Here is a 16,945-nt window from a genome sequence, read left to right on the forward strand (position 1 = left end):
GTCGGTGGCAGTGTGAAAGTGAGAGATCTCAAATGTGCTCCTCTCTTGCCAGTTGTGTGAAACTTGTGGGCCCTGATGCGAGCCAAATTGGGAAATATTTGTGACACCGAATGTTACTGGTTCAGTGCATTCTTTCCGTGTGAAGAGTAGACCCAAATATTCTCAAAAAGGGGCTGTCTGTACCTCCCTCTCGTCGCAAGCTCCTTTGGCCTCCTTTGGCCAGCAGGTGCATGAGCAAGCAATTGTTGGGCTGCAACTTAGTATCTATTATCGAAGAGTATACGCTTGTGTGTATATAAATGTACCTTTACACATTTCCACACAATCTAATTTCATAACATAAATGTTATTGCACTAAAACATTAAGGCAGATGCATAATGAAGGCTAAAGTGATCCCAGAAGCAAACGTTTGTATAGGAATGTTTTCAGACTCTGCATTAATTAATGTTAATATAATGTACAGGATTATTTTGTTTGCGATTTAAGAGGATGTACATATTATATCTGGTGATAAAGTGTTCTTTTAATAAAAACATATTTCAAATGTGTTTAAAAATCCGGTTTTCTGGTACATAAGCGTTAATTAAACGACAAGTTTCGTAAGTAAAAATATAACCGCATGCCTTGTTTTTTCATGAATACCGTGATCTTATTGTTCCCACCTTGTCACCAGAAAGTAGACAGTGCATGGACTGTGTCGTCACAACGTCGTGTTACACTTGTTTCATGTTCATATTAAATGTTCTGTATTGAGTGAATGTCTTACATGTCGTGCACATGTATGTACACAGCAAGGGGCACAGAGCCAGACGAAGACACTTAAGGTGATTCAGAATTATTGGTGATTACACATCCTCCAAATGCTATTTGCATTTGGAGGATGTATGGGGCCTTCCATAAATGACGTCACGCGATTTTGGACGATTTTTAACCCCCCCCCCCCAATCACACAACGTCACAAAGTCAGACCCCCCCTCAAATATGACGTCACAAAGTCAGACCCCCCCTCAAATATGACGTCACAAAGCTCTGCCCCCCCCCCAAAATAAAACATGCTTCAAATCGCTTTAAACTATTGTCATTGTAGTGCGTATTAAATGTGGTGCTGCACTGATGTAGGAGAAAACATTTATTGAAATGTCTATTTAATTGTGTTGTCTATATTTATTTAAAGTTGCGCATTTTGATGTGACGTCACGTTTCTCAAACCACCCCCCCCCCCCCACATCGTCGCACATGTTTGATCCCCCCCCCTCTCTAGGTGCGTGACGTCATTTATGGACGGCCCCTGTACAAAATTGAGAACTGGAAAATGCATTCATGAATGACGACCACTTCGCAGTCACCGCATCATTGGTGAGCGCCGAGCCACACGGAGCGGCGTGCCGGTGCGTCAAGAGAAGGAGTCAAGAGGAGTGTGGCATAAGAGACGCATGGTGTGAGCGGACATTGTGACAAGCGCTGCCCTGATAACGGCGATGAATCGATCCCAGGGCACCACCATCGCAAACCGGAAGGCCCCCCCCCCCCCGTGCTCTTGAGTACAGACACCACGATAGCTTTATCCCAATGGAGATTCTCTGTGATGTCAACCACTATAGCGTGAATGAGGATGTCATCTGCTCCAAAATCTCGGATAACAGCCAGGAGCGGTGGCCGTTTCCATGGAAGTGCTCACTTGGCTCTCCCATCTTTTCGGTTGGTATAGCACATGCTGTTCAGAACGATGGCCAATGTTTAGCTCCACATGCTGGCAGCGTCTTCAGCAACTGAATTCAGTTCTTGAGGTATTCAGTTGCTGAATTCAGTCCCGACTTCAGAATTTACCGAATTCAGTTACCAAAGCTGCTGGCAGCCAGTGAAGAAACGTTGGACATGCTGAACAACAGAGTTCAACCCAGAAACCTTTCGGACGGCGATGTTGTCGTCGGCTGGTTCTTCGCTTGTGAAGATCAGGGAGAAATGAGGTTCATGGAGTTGGCAGGTGCGCTGGTGGCTGTAACATGCCATTCCTTGACTTTGTGGCAGATGGTGCATTTGAACTCCTGACCAGTGGGGACCAGTGGGGGACGTGTTCGTCTTTCTGCACCTCCGTTTTTCAAGACGGCCAAAGTGTGAAGCAGTCGCAAAAACCAACCCGGTATACCCGCAGCTTTGTGGACGGACTGGGTGACCGAACAGAGACAGGGTATTTGTGGTACAGTATCTAAGGTCTCCTGTACTAGGAACCCCAGCAGCGTTGACTCTTCCTTGGCCTGGAGACAAAGGCACTTGCAGAGGTCTCCACCACCTCAACTCCAGCGAGAGCCCCCCAAACATCCATAAGAGAAGGAAGCGCCACACCAAGTTCGTTCTGGACATAGACTCGGTGCAGAAAAAACGGTTCAGAATCGGAGGGCCCCTGGAGGAAAACAAAAACTCTAGACGCTCGCACCGAAGGCTCTTCCGTCGGCTCCCGTGACTCATATTACATCGCAATCGTCGTTAATCCATCGTCAGTATCCCATTGCTCTTCACTTACCTACTCCACCACCGCACATTTAGTTCAGTAAAATTAAATGTGCAGTCTTACCTTGATCAAGCACATAATTTGCATCCCAGCTGACATACATGGGAGTATTTGTTAATCATTTATGCAATTACACATTTTCAACTTAATTTTTTAAAACTATTGAGCTGCCATAGCCGAAGTGAATCAGGCGATGTTTGCCGTGAGGGTGGGGGTCAAGGGGTCACTGAGCTCACTCAGTGACCTTCAACAGCTGCCTACAAAATTACAATAAGTCTCCACTCAGCATTGCCAGTTTTTGTTGGGGATCTTTCAGCATTTGGGCGTTGCTGCTGATCAGTTAATAAGATCCCGATGATGAATGAACATATAGGAAACCTGATAATTGCATATTTATGAAACCCAGGTTTGGCTAAGAGAGCTTAAACCACGCCCATCAGTCTGAGGGCCAGAGCGGCCAGAGCAGCCAGAGCAGCAATCAGAACCACCCAAGATAGTAAAGCTGTATTAGCACCAATCTCGTTATATGGCTAATAAGAGTGATTTAACCCACTCAATTTCAAATGGATATTACACAATTCAGTTATTGGAAAAATAAATTTAAATTGCTACATTTATACCACCTCAGGTGGTACAAAAAAGGTGAAATCTATTAGGGGCTCACAGACTTCTTGAGTGATAGTAACCCTGATCGTATAAATTCAAAAGGCTTCCACTTGAGAAAACATTTTTCACGTGTAGTTTGATATTAATGGCTTTATAAACATCCCTTAATTTAAAGTTTGGACTTTAACCACAACTTCTAATTTAATCAACAGATGTTGAAACTGCGAGTGGAAGTGAGCATGCAAGGGAATGGCTCTAAGATGACACCATAACTTGGCAATTCAATGACACTCAATTATGTCGCAGCGTACGCTGCACATCAGTTCGGTCGATGCCATTTACAGATTTTAATTCTCGAAGCTGGCAAATGCTGCAACAGTGATTCGTCTTTGCACAACCATTGCTGATAGGGCAAAGACCATCAACTTCACCAGAGTACTGGCTGCCTACCAAACATACCAACACAGGATTCCAGTAGTGTTGGACCACTGCTTTGACACTGGGCCACCTTTGTTAAAATATTTAGCAATTATTTTGGTCGCATTTGAAGAAGCTTAGCTGCTATGGCTCATTTGATACATAAACAGCTCGAGTATATCATTGGCCAAAGACACCAGTTCTGGGTACCAATCATGTGCAAATATCATTACAAATGCAAGGTGTGGAATAAGTAACTTGCCCTATGATTCAATAATAAACATTGTGATAACATGTTGTACTGCTCTTCGGGTATTATTAGTCATAAATTATCACCAACTCTGTACCATCTTTAGATGTGCAGAAAACTTGATATGAAGATTGGACTTAAGTGCAACATAAATGCCAAAAGCTTCTATAGACAATATTGCGATATTGCAATGATTTTCTAAATACGGCTTTAATGCATTATATTGCAGCTTAAAGGCATGGTAAACCGCACATGTTTTAAAGAATTCATGTTATTGTCTCCCTTATGTAATAACAGAAACTGGTCGATCAGTTGGACTTTTTATTCAACAATTTACTAAAACCAAATACAGCCATATCCTGCATGTTGAGACCTCACAATTTTTCAAATGTGGTAAGTAGCACTGATTTGGAATGTAAACTATATGTAGGTAATGGCCAAAATGGTGACTTAAGGTTATAAAGAGATATTGTTATTATTAAGCAACTGCTCACCATCATTCAAACCACACAGGCATTGCTGCTTTTGAGCTTAATACACTGGAGGTGTATAATACTCAGATTCGGCTAGTCTGTTGGCATTTATATGAATACACTTAGGCACCCATTGCCTTTGGTAAAGGACAGCATTATTACGTGCCACAGTATTTGCTACTGTTATTAGTTTGTCATTTAAATTTTCTTCAATTTTAGGTTCAAAAGTTTTCCATTTTTACTTGGAGGGGGTTCTTCCAGGTAAACAACCTTTTTAACTTAAAAGATTTTGTTCAGTGAAATAACTTTTGTTGACCACTTTCCAACAATACCAATGCATGAACAAAAGTCAAATGCTGTTGAATAACCAAAGCGTATTAATCCTCCGCTTCCATCTCCTCTGCGTCGTCGTCACCGTCCACTTCCGCATTCTCCTTTTCGAGCTTCTCAAGCTGCCGGGCGAGCTCCGTTTCATCAATGTCGGTCACCACCTTCGGCTGCTCGAACACAACGAAGAAAAATCGGCCACATGCAATCGACATCGTAGTCTACGGTGCGTGCAAATGACGAGACCTAGGGCAGCTCTTTTAATCACACCTGTACAATACTCCAGAATGTGAAATATATTACAATTAGCTGACCATGTGAAAATATTACAACTGTTCTATACCACCCACATCTTTATCAACCGAGCTCACAATGCACAACAGCTGCCGTTTGCAACTAAGTGGCAGTCACCACAGCGTTTGGGCCAGGCCAGGTGCACTCCGAGGCGACTTGAAGTGTCACAATGTACATCCCAGAATGCCACCCACACAAACAAAAACACCCCCATTGTCATTCGTGCCAAATATTTGAAAAACATGCTCATTTGTCGAATTTTCATTAAAAAAATGTTCATTAGATTGTTACTTATAGTAAGCTTGTTTACAAATTGAAACTCTCAATTTACCACGAACGTTGGGTAAAGGAAGACTCTGCCAAAATGTTCATCGATGCCGTATTTATACAAATGAAGTCACAATAGCAACGTAATTTACCGCCATCTGAACGTTGAAGACACCACGTTTCTCCTCGATCTTCTCCTTGATGGTTGCCATCGCCTGATTGAGAATGGAGAGGCCTTCTGTCCTCTCCAGAGTTGTGGTTGTCATCACGTAGCGTGGAGGTGCTATCAGGTTAATCTGGATCAAACATTCAGCAAAATGGTTTTCAATCGCACAATTTTCATGCATTTTTTAAAACGCTTTTGAAATATATCACACCAATTATTGTGATGGAGGGTTAAATCAAATTGTTTAAAACTGGTTATTATAAGTGTAACCATGGAATTACAATAAGCTATGTTTAATCAGCTTTGTGCATTAGGCAAGATGCGTGCGATGTGCTGGGACATTACACCAAGAAACAAAGGCACCTCCCTTGCAATGGTTATGAGACGTTTTTATGGCAATGGCTAGTGTCTATTTGTCTGCAGAGACGTGTCAAAAAAGATCAATGACGATATTTACCTCAAATGGGCCTTTAATAATTAAATGATGTCCATTTTGATAACAATTACTGCCAGGAAGAATTGCGAAAGGTATAGAAGAATGTTTACCTTGATCGGCATCTTCTCTGTGGAACATGCCAGGCCTCCCTTCAGTGCCTCTTTGACAGCATCAATCCCTTCATAGCCATAGCAGGCCACCTCAATATCTAACGGACAACAAAACATTTCCGTTATATGAAGTGCTACAGTGGCATCTCATTTTCTTCACCAAAAACAGAGGCTATCTTTCGCAATAACTGGTGTTTGATGGGCGACTTTATTTTGAATAGAACGGGTCTATTAATATCACGTCACCTGCACGGATTTTGACGGCCTGTGGCGTCAGCCGCCTGTGGATGTTCTCCAGCAGCACTCCCTTCTCTTCCTCCGTCAAATCCAGCAAGTCGAGCACACTGGGGTCTCTGCACACTCCCACACCCAAACGCACCGTTAAAAACACAAAGACTACCATCATTTGCGAAACTAGTCACAGGTTTGAATGTTTAGTCACATTCGGGTTACTGCTGAAGGGACTAATTGAGTTTTGGTCAATGTCTATATGGAAAGCGGGTTAAGCCGTTCAAAAAGAAAATGTGAAAGGAAAAACAATGGATATTGTTTTTTGCTTTAAATACCTTATTGTTACTTGCCTTACACAACAAAGCGTATTCTCCATTTTTAAAAGGTAATGGCCAATGTACCAAGACAGATACATTCTAGCGTCACTCATTCACACGCAGGCTTACAAATGATTTTGCATCACTGGAAACTTACGAAACGGCGAGCTTGAAGGCATCGTAAGCACCGTATCCAGGCTTGTTGTATTTTTCATCAAAGACCCAGGCTGTCCGCTGATACAGACTCTCCAGCTGCTCATCTTTGGAGTAATCCAGTACTTCAGCCACGTGTCTTAAAATGCTGTACACCTGAAAGTAAACCACGCAATAGCAATAACAAAATAAACATATACAACTAGAAATACGCTTAATGTCAAAGGCCCCTGAAATGAAAGCAAAACTACTGTTGTAACAAAACAATTTAACACTGGGCTTCCCACGCCATCTTCAGTCACACAACAAGCATGTCAGGGCCCAATGGCTGTTTTTTTCACGCTCAGTTTAGTGCATTGTGAGAATTTCAAATCGGGAGACGAGCAAAACATCCGCATGTGCAAACGCAGGTCAGTATAGGTCAGGGGTGGGCAAGCTGCGGCACTTTCAGGACTGCTTCGTGACGTTATTTCTTGAGGACGACCATCTCGTATTCGCCACATGCATTGGTGGCTCTTGAAACATTATTTTACCAAGTTAGAAAAAATGGCTATTTTCGTTATTTTGGTTGCCAACCCCTGGTATAGGTGCAGCTATGCTGCCGTGCACACCGTGAGCACAATTTTACCTTGAGCTTGTTTTTATTTGATGCATCAAAAGAATGATCAACTCTTCGAACTTGCTCCCCCCCTTTATTGCTCACGATTAAAAACATTGCAAGTGGCAGCATTAACTCCCTGGGTTTGGCGACTTTGTTTTGTGATGTTATTTAGCGCATTTCCAAAGGAGACACCTCAGTGCAGAGGTCTCATGCAAGTGTGAGATTGTAGAGACTGCCAAGCATGATCATGGTGAAACGGACCCAGAGCTTCATGAAAGTGGTGCAACAGGCCAGCCAACACCCACTGTTACGAAATTACACTGCTTGATTTATAATGAGATTTCCACCAGAAAGCTAGTGTCTGCTGTGAACACATTACCCAGCCATGGAAACTCCTACATTCTTTCCAACCAACCAACCATCAAATTGCTCAAGGACAGGGCAGAAATTGGGGTGTTTTATGACGATGATTACGAGAGCAAGGGCATTTTCTGTTGTTGGAATGATGGAAAAACCCAACCTATCCCCCACAGCAAGCCAAATATATGCCAGCAGGTTCGTTAACTGCTGACAATGAGCAGCAATGATCGTAACAATGTCACGTGTATACATAGGGAACCATCGCTTGACTGAAGTTGGGCATAGATCTGTGCTTTTACTACATATAAATTCCAGCAGTATAGCCAAAGAAGGCCTCTTGAACTATGTGAAAAACATAATTGAAATGAATTGTCCAAAAAAGAACCTGATGCACTGCCATAGCACGTAGCGAATAGACTCAATATTTGCTCATCATTATTACATCCATAACAATAATACTTTAACAGTGCACAGGTTCCTTTATTTATTATATATGTTCAGCACAACACTATTATGTAACCAACTAAAACTAAATGTTACCGTTTTTGATTTTGTAAACTTATCTTCACACTTCAAAGCCTCTTCAGGAGACACTCTTCTTTTGGACAAGTCGATGTATCCTTTGAAATAAAATCAATGTCAAAAGTTAATATCCAGAGCTTAGAGATCAAAGCGTATCAGAGACAGTGAAGGATGACGCTCTATTTTTGGTGCAAAACTTGAGTACATCATATCAATGCGTAAGAAAGACAGCAACAAATATTCACATACAGCAGATGTGCAGGTCAATCATGGCCAAACATCCCTTTGTGAAAACAGTTACTCCAAGTTTGACGTCAGAATCAGAATATGTATTTATACTGGGGGAATCCAATGAGCTATAAAGCTCTTTTTCACAGATGTCCAGTCAGGGCGGGTAAAAGTGTTACAACAACAAGCAATAGAAAAACATGATAGGAGTGCAAAGTATAGGAAAGGTAAACGAATCACCCAAACACATAAATAAAAAAAATAGGGAAATTTGTGATTATGTTTGTCTGTTCAAAATGTTTAGCATACTTCCCGACATGCAACAAACTTAACATTTGCCATGTGGGTACTTTCCACATTGCACACCATGCAAAACATATTAAAATACACTTTTGTCTTTTTGTTGGGGGGGGCGCAATAATGCATATATTTTGCACGGCAAGTGAGCTGTGACGTCACATCTATCATGTGACCCGTGTGCGGAAGCGTAACGGAGTGTGCCTGCTGATCACGGGTAAAGTGAAATACAAATGTGTTGTAGGTCTAAGGCGTTCTTCGCGCAGCATTGATTTATAATTTCAGTCGTTTACTGTCGTACGCACCCTGAAAGTTATGTGTGTCTGCAGCAAGCGCGTGTATGTGTACCTATGGACGCGCGCGCGCGCGTGTGTGTGTGGGGAGCGGTAGTGTAGCGGTTAGCGCGCTGCGCTATGAACCCGGCGACCCAAGTTCGATTCCCGCTCATGGCCACCACTGGTGACGATTATTTGAACTGGTCCTGGGACTCCCCTAGCCTCAAACGAGGAACTGGTGTGGGTGTGTGAACATCGCCACTGGGGGGACAAAGGCAGCTGGGCGTGGTGAATCCAAGTCCCGGGCGAAGCCAGGTAGTAAAGCTAGTATAAAATAAAACAAAACCCTCCCCCCATCCTACCAGACAAAGCCCACTGAGGTATTAACTTATTTTTCAAAAGCGACCTGGCCACAAATGATGGCTCAACAAAGCGGCTTAACATTTGGACATTTATAAAGCAAAATAATCTAAATAGTCCAAAGGTGAAGGAGCAGCCCTGCAATGGCTTGCTCATACTACTGCTGGCACAAGGGCCTCCACTATAAGGATCTCTAGAGGTTATGTGGCCGACTCTTCCATGCTGACCAGGCATCTTGGAAGAGAATTAGCCACACTTTATCCCACCAGACTTAACCTTTTCCGTTCAGTTTTTCCTCCGATTCCATTCCGATTTATGTGCATGTCCATCATAAAAACGAAACCGGAATTAAAATAATATAACTTTATCAGGACTGACACTTCCACAAGCCCATGCGGGAGGGCGTGTGGCACAGCTTGGCACCAGCTATCATAGAGTGCGGTTGCGTCGCTACAGTTCTCTGCGGTGAGCACAAATTCTTAAAAAACAATGGCGCTATGCCTCCACATAAAATTAACACTGCGCCACTTGCTCATCTCGGAACGGGAAAAGGGTTGACCTGCCGATCAATTGTGATGTTGCTTTATACTGCTGGGTGGACCACCGTGCAAAAACAGGTTGTCATAGGGCGAGGGAGGCTACGTGGTGAACAGCAGAGGACAGTGCAGAAAAAAACATAGTTGTAGCTCTCACATCTATGATCCCTGCCTTCAACCAAGAAGCAGTGACCTATGTGATGAAGTACGGTCAAATAACCACCACAACCCACAGACATCAGGGGCTCATCACCCAGCCGTGGCTGGGTGTATATTCTTAGCATTCTCAATACAACAGTTAGGTGCCAAGTTCTCACATTCCAAAAATGGTCTTACGGGTGAGGCCATATTTTGAGAATTTTCTCCCTTCGGATTTCACCACATACTACTATTAAAGGCATCTTCAGGAGTTAAACTTTAACTAACAAAACAGAACTCTTTGAAGATACCACAGTATTGCATGGCAAAATCTTGAAAAAATAAGAATTGCCCAACAGGTGCCCTCACTTGGAAGACCGACCATACTTGGCTTATGAGTGGCTGCGAAACCTTCAGTGTTTGAAACATTTCCTTGCACCATTTACCTTTCTCTTTGTCCACTCGGATGACAACAACGCACTCGTTGCGACCGATGCGGATGAGCTTGTTGATTGAGCGGATGCGCCTGCGGGAGAGCTCGCTCAACAGGATCATGCCCTCGATGTTGTTGTACTCCAGCAGGCTCACATAGGCGCCCATCTCTGCGATGGACCGCACATTCACCATCACCACATCTTCCACCTCTGGAAATTTGTGCTGGTAGAATCTACACCCGAGAGGCATTTTGTAGGTCTGTGGAAACAAAAACCAATGGGATAAAAGGATGAGTTGACCATTAATAAACATAGCATCGAGAGCACATACAACATTAAAACATTACTTCTGTGATTATGACACATTGATAATAATACATGTAGCTTCCAGTAACTTCTTACCCAATTCAAATTCCCACTCACTACGACACTTCACGGTGTGAGGGACGAGCCAATTTAACATCATAGTTCGACCTGACAGGCAATGAGTGACAATGTAACATCACCCGAGTAACCTTGCTAGGAACCACTCTCTTGTCTTCTGAGAAACTGGGGAAGGGATCGTCTCACAACAGACACAGGGCCCACAAAAACAAGATCTTTAACTTATAACTCAAACTGGCCTCAAAACACTGTCAGTGCATCAGAAAAATTAAGAGCAAAGTTGAGTCCAATCTGCTGGCCACAGGCTCCACAGCACCCCTCAAGATATCAGCTCATGAGAGAGAATCCACATCAAACACAAGGGGAACAAGGCAGCAAAAGCACTGGCATTGACTTATGCAGAGATTCTAAAAGGCATAAAACACATTTCATTGCAGCTCTTGGTTTCACTCTCCTTTTCACCCGAACTGATATCAAGGATAAAACTGGGATCGGGAAAAGGCTGGTTTAGGGATCAGGGTATACTTATGGACAGTGATTGGCTGTAAACTTATTCAGAGAAGCAGTGTTTCCTATGGCAACACCATAAGGATCTGCAGTAGCATAATACCTCAATGTAGTTGAGATAAATTATCGATATTGAGATTGGTGACATGAAGGTCAGTGGCATTAAGTTAATAATTTCGCCAAATGCCACTTCTGTGAGCCATCCAAGCCATCCCAAACACCCGAACTGGCGGGCCATGCCAGGGAATGTGCTGTCGAGACCAACACTGCCGCTCTGTAAATACTGCTGTCGCCAACTACAATTAGTTTATATATACTCTGTGGTTCTTTAGTTTTTTTATGGCACACGGGAGTAACAATGAAGATGCTAATGGGGGTAAACGTAGGGATTAAGTGAGGTTTGGGATAATGTATGGTTAGGGATAGGATTGTGTTTGGGATACTGTAGGCTTAGGGATAAGAATGGTAAGGTTCGGTATAAAGTATGGTTATGGATAAGGTATGGTTAGGGATAAGGTTAAACTGGGATGGGGAAAAGGTTGGTTTAGGGATAAGGTTCTATTTATGGACAATGGTTGGCTGTAAACTATATTCAGAGAAGCAGTGTTTCATATAGCAACACCATAAGGATCGGGATCAGCATAGAACCTCAATGTAGTTGAGATAGATGATAGCCTTAAGTTGAGATGAATAATACTGTGATGAGCTTGATATTGAGAAGACTCACATTGAGAGGATTCCTATCGAATCGGTTGAGTGTCATTAACACCTGTATACTTGAGAATAAGTAGAATAGGTTCTACCCTTTTTCTGGCAACAAAACAGGTGTTAAGATGTTAAAACACTAAACTGAAACCTTTAACAAGGAATCATGTCTGCATTAACCACAATACTTGTGGTAAGAATGCAACCACAAGTATTGTGGTTAATGAAGACATGATTCCTTGTAAAAGGTTTCAGTTTGGTGTTAACACCTGTTTTGTTGTAAAAAAAGAGAGGGGAAACCTATTCTCATATTTTGGTACTGGCAAAAGAGGTCCCATGATGTACCTGTATACTTATTTAGGATAGTGTCTCATTCCACGAAAGAATAAAAAATATATACAAAGGACAACCACCAGTACTTGGAAAGTGTTTCGTCATTGACAAGATTCATGAAGGCAAAAAATACCCGTGGCGCACAAACCTGTCTGTATTGCCTGTACATATGTGTCACTGCGTGTTTTAGTGAGTACAGTATGTATATAGCCTTAGTCTGTCGTCTGCATGCATGTGGCGATATTTAGTTTGTCCTGTGCGAGATATTGGAGGTTAAGGTTTTGAGACGAGGTAGGCGGACTTCAACCGTAAAAGTCTCATGGGCATTTGTATGAGTTTATAGTAGTGGCGATACGGTTTATGGCTTGGCGAAACAATTCTGAGACGCTACATTATTTGCTTTACTTCAGATTATTGAGATGATTAATTGCGACTAAGTTTAGTCGGTTGATGCTGAAATGGTTTAAATTGTATTGAAAGGACATCAAGATATTTCGGTTTAAGTGAACGATAACCCAAACGCTTTGTACTAAGATTGCGTAATCCTACAAGGTTTCTATTGAGGTGGGTTGGAGCGGTGGTGCAGTGGTCAGCGCCCTGCGTTCGATAATTAATTGAACAGCAGCGGCGCGACCGATAACCGAATCAATCCTTGGGTCCACCTCGTTCCCCTTAGCCGCGCTGACCGGCGTGGTGAAGTATGGTCAAACAATCCCCGTATCCGGACACGTCGTTTCCAGGCTTTTTCTTCGAGCGAAGCGGACTGACACACAAGAAAAAGGGCCGCCCGTGTACACCATTGCGGCTGCTACGCGTGCCAAAAGCGTCTCTGTGCCGACGTTTCGCCCCGAGATGGCTGCGTGCTGCTGCTGAGCACGTGAACACGAGAGGCCTCGCCACCCATTACAGTCGGGGGGGGGGGGGGGGGCACGCACCCACACGCACCGACACGTACCCCCTAGCCACCATCTCGCTCCCGACCACCCGCCCGCCCCTTCACAACCCCCACAGAGCCCACCGTTCACGCAGCGAGCCGAGCGACTCACGGGGCGACAGGAGACGCGGAGGAGGCGGCGGCGACGGCTCCCGAGGCCCGGACTCTCACGTGCGGCCCTACAGCGCGGTCGGCAGAACCCGGCATGCAACGCGCGCGTTTCCGCTTCCGAGTCACGATCTCGCGCGCTTCACCTCATCCGGGTGATGTACACTGCGCTGACGTCACCCCAATGGACACCCCCTCCACCTCTCCCCCCTCCCCTCTCTCCCCCCTCCCCCCTCTCCCCCCTCCCCCCTCTCCCCCCCTACTCCCTCCCCCCTCTCCCCCTGTCCCCCCCTGTCCCCCCCCTCCACCTCTCCCCCCTCCCCTCTCTCCCCCCTCCCCTCTCTCCCCCCTCCCCTCTCTCCCCCCTCCCCTCTCTCCCCCCTCTCCCCCTCCCCTCCCCTCTCCCCCTCCACCTCTCTCACCCTCCTCTACCCCCCTCACCCCCCCTCTCACCCCTCCCCCTATCCCCCCTCTCCCCCTGCCCCCCTCCCCCTGTCCCCCCCCCTCCCCCTGTCCCCCCCCCTCTCCCCCCTCCACCTCTCTCACCCTCCTCTACCCCCCTCTCACCCCTCCCCCTATCCCCCCTCCCTCCCCCTGTCAAATTGCAGATGAATTTAACATGTTTCAATTAATAAATGTCCCCACAAGACCCTACCTAAAAAAATCCGGGACAGTCATGTCTGCTTGACGCCCTATTGACTAATGCCCCTCACAATTTCACACTGACTGGTGTTCTGGGTAATAACCTTAGTGATCACTCCTTCATATTCGGAGTGACATCATCAGCCAGACCCAAAGCCCCCCCCCCCCCTAAATTGGTTGATAAGCACTCCATGAGACACTTCAGCATACAGGCATTTACTAATGATGTGCTTCACTCGGATAAGGTCTGCGATATCCCCAACCTGACAACGGCTTGGGAGACCTTCATGTACACATTTCTCTAAATTCTTAACAAACATGCTCCGTTGGTTAGATTTATAATTAAAGGTAACCACCCACCATGGTTTGATCCTTTGATTACTAAGCTCACGAAAACTAGGGACAAGGCTTGGGCATGTGCTCAGAAAAGTAATTTGGTCAATGACTGACGAGAATACAGGATTTTAAGGAATAGATGCGTCAAAAAAATACGGCATTCATAAAATTCTTACTTTTCCTCCGCTCTCCTGGAATCACATGGCAATGCCAGGATCTTCTGGAAAACAATCAAATGTATCGAAAAGGCATCTAACACAGATAATCTGCCTGTTGTGCTTAACCGAAATGGGGACTTTTTCAGAGTTCCAAAAAATAGTCGACAATTTTAACCTAGTTTTTCTGAAGCTGGTGACCTTTTTGATAATGTATTGGGAGTCACTTCTGCTCATGCAATTTCATACACCCCTGTCCAAATATTAAAAGAATTTAGTTTCCAGCCTATCCACGAAAGTAATGTTCTGAAACAACTGTCCTACCTCTACCGGAGTGGATAGTACAGTGAGGGAAAAAAGTATTTGATCCCCTGCTGATTTTGTACGTTTGCCCACTGACAAAGAAATTATCAGTCTATAATTTTAATGGTAGGTTTATTTGAACAGTGAGAGACAGAATAACAACAACAAAAATCCAGAAAAACGCATGTCAAAAATGTTATAAACTGATTTGCATTTTAATGAGGGAAATAAGTATTTGACCCCTCTGCAAAACATGACTTAGTACTTGGTGGCAAAACCCTTGTTGGCAATCACAGAGGTCAGACGTTTCTTGTAGTTGGCCACCAGGTTTGCACACATCTCAGGAGGGATTTTGTCCCACTCCTCTTTGCAGATATTCTCCAAATCATTAAGGTTTCGAGGCTGACGTTTGGCAACTCGAACCTTCAGCTCCCTCCACAGATTTTCTATGGGATTAAGGTCTGGAGACTGGCTAGGCCACTCCAGGACCTTAATGTGCTTCTTCTTGAGCCACTCCTTTGTTGCCTTGGCCGTGTGTTTTGGGTCATTGTCATGCTGGAATACCCATCCACGACACATTTTCAATGCCCTGGCTGAGGGAAGGAGGTTCTCACCCAAGATTTGACAGTACATGGCCCCGTCCATCGTCCCTTTGTTGCGGTGAAGTTGTCCTGTCCCCTTAGCAGAAAAACACCCCCAAAGCATAATGTTTCCACCTCCATGTTTGACGGTGGGGATGGTGTTCTTGGGGTCATAGGCAGCATTCCTCCTCCTCCAAACACGGCGAGTTGAGTTGATGCCAAAGAGTTCCATTTTGGTCTCATCTGACCACAACACTTTTACCCAGTTGTCCTCTGAATCATTCAGATGTTCATTGGCAAACTTCAGACGGGTATGTATATGTGCTTTCTTGAGCAGGGGGACCTTGCGGGCGCTGCAGGATTTCAGTCCTTCACGGCGTAGTGTGTTACCAACTGTTTTCTTGGTGACTATGGTCCCAGCTGCCTTGAGATCATTGACAAGATCCTCCCGTGTAGTTCTGGGCTGATTCATCACCGTTCTCATGATCATTGCAACTCCACGAGGTGACATTTTGCATGGAGCCCCAGGCCGAGGGAGATTGACAGTTCTTTTGTGTTTCTTCCATTTGCGAATAATCGCACTAACTGTTGTCACCTTCTCACCAAGCTGCTTGGCGATGGTCTTGTAGCCCATTCGAGCCTTGCGTAGGTCTACAATCTTGTCCCTGACATCCTTGGAGAGCTCTTTAGTCTTGGCCATGGTGGAGAGTTTGGAATCTGATTGATTGATTGCTTCTGTGAACAGGTGTCTTTTATACAGGTAACAAGCTGAGATTAGGAGCACTCCCTTTAAGAGTGTGCTGCTAATCTCAGCTCGTTACCTGTATAACATACACCTGGGATCCAGAAATCTTTCTGATTGAGAGGGGGTCAAATACTTATTTCCCTCATTAAAATGCAAATCAATTTATAACATTTTTGACATGCATTTTTATGGATTTTTTTGTTGTTATTCTGTTTCTCACTGTTCAAATAAACATAACATTAAAATTATAGACTGGTCATTTCTTTAGTCAGTGGGCAAACGTACAAAATCAGCAGGGGATCAAATACTTCTTTCCCTCACTGTAGGTTGTGTTATGTTCGTGTTGTTGTGTTAATAAATAGTGCTGCTCCCAAGTTAACGTCTGCCACTCAGTTGGACTCACTACACATATATTAAGCCTCAGTGTTCTGGTTATTCCTTTGGCTGGCACATGACTTCCCCGCTGAAAGCCATTATTCATCTTTGCCCAAATCCATTAGTCATAGCTTCACTAAATGATACAAAATTCAAGCCAGACTTTCATAGATGGAATTTTAGTAGCTGGGGCCAATTGGTTATTTTAATCGTTGCTTTCTATCACGAATGTAAATTACAAATATGGAAGCACTGCAGTACATTATTTCACTCAAAACTGTCAAGTCATTCAAGGTCAAAGATCAAGGTGTTAACTTGGCCAAAGTCGTTGATACCACCACCTCACTTTACCAATGCTTTCTCCCCTCGAGTAGATCCCACAGTTGTTGCACAATGGATACGCGTATTGCACCATCTGGCTTTAGGTCTTTTCCTTGGTCGTATGACTCGTGGAAATCGGCCTTTCCCGCATCTTGCGCACACGTCCTTCCCAGCGGAGCCATTTTTGCCAAATCATGTCTGCAATGAT

At 44.3% G+C, this 16,945-nt stretch overlaps 1 protein-coding gene across 1 annotated transcript; it reads right to left on the minus strand.

The window, feature by feature from the left end:
* Positions 1-4,090: 4,090 nt before the first annotated feature.
* EIF2S1 (eukaryotic translation initiation factor 2 subunit alpha) lies at positions 4,091-13,434 on the minus strand. The gene is made up of 8 exons (XM_061558852.1): positions 13,284-13,434; positions 10,321-10,567; positions 8,059-8,138; positions 6,562-6,713; positions 6,103-6,209; positions 5,857-5,954; positions 5,297-5,440; positions 4,091-4,753 (listed from the first exon to the last, which is right to left on the minus strand). The coding sequence occupies exons 2-8, from the start codon at positions 10,556-10,558 to the stop codon at positions 4,634-4,636; spliced, it is 939 nt and encodes a 312-aa protein (XP_061414836.1). The 5' UTR covers positions 10,559-10,567; positions 13,284-13,434; the 3' UTR covers positions 4,091-4,633.
* Positions 13,435-16,945: the final 3,511 nt, after the last annotated feature.

Source organism: Lethenteron reissneri, chromosome 25 (genome assembly GCF_015708825.2).
Source record: "Lethenteron reissneri isolate LAM-NWPU_2019-01 chromosome 25, ASM1570882v1, whole genome shotgun sequence".
In the NCBI taxonomy this organism is placed as follows: Eukaryota; Metazoa; Chordata; class Hyperoartia; order Petromyzontiformes; family Petromyzontidae; genus Lethenteron; species Lethenteron reissneri.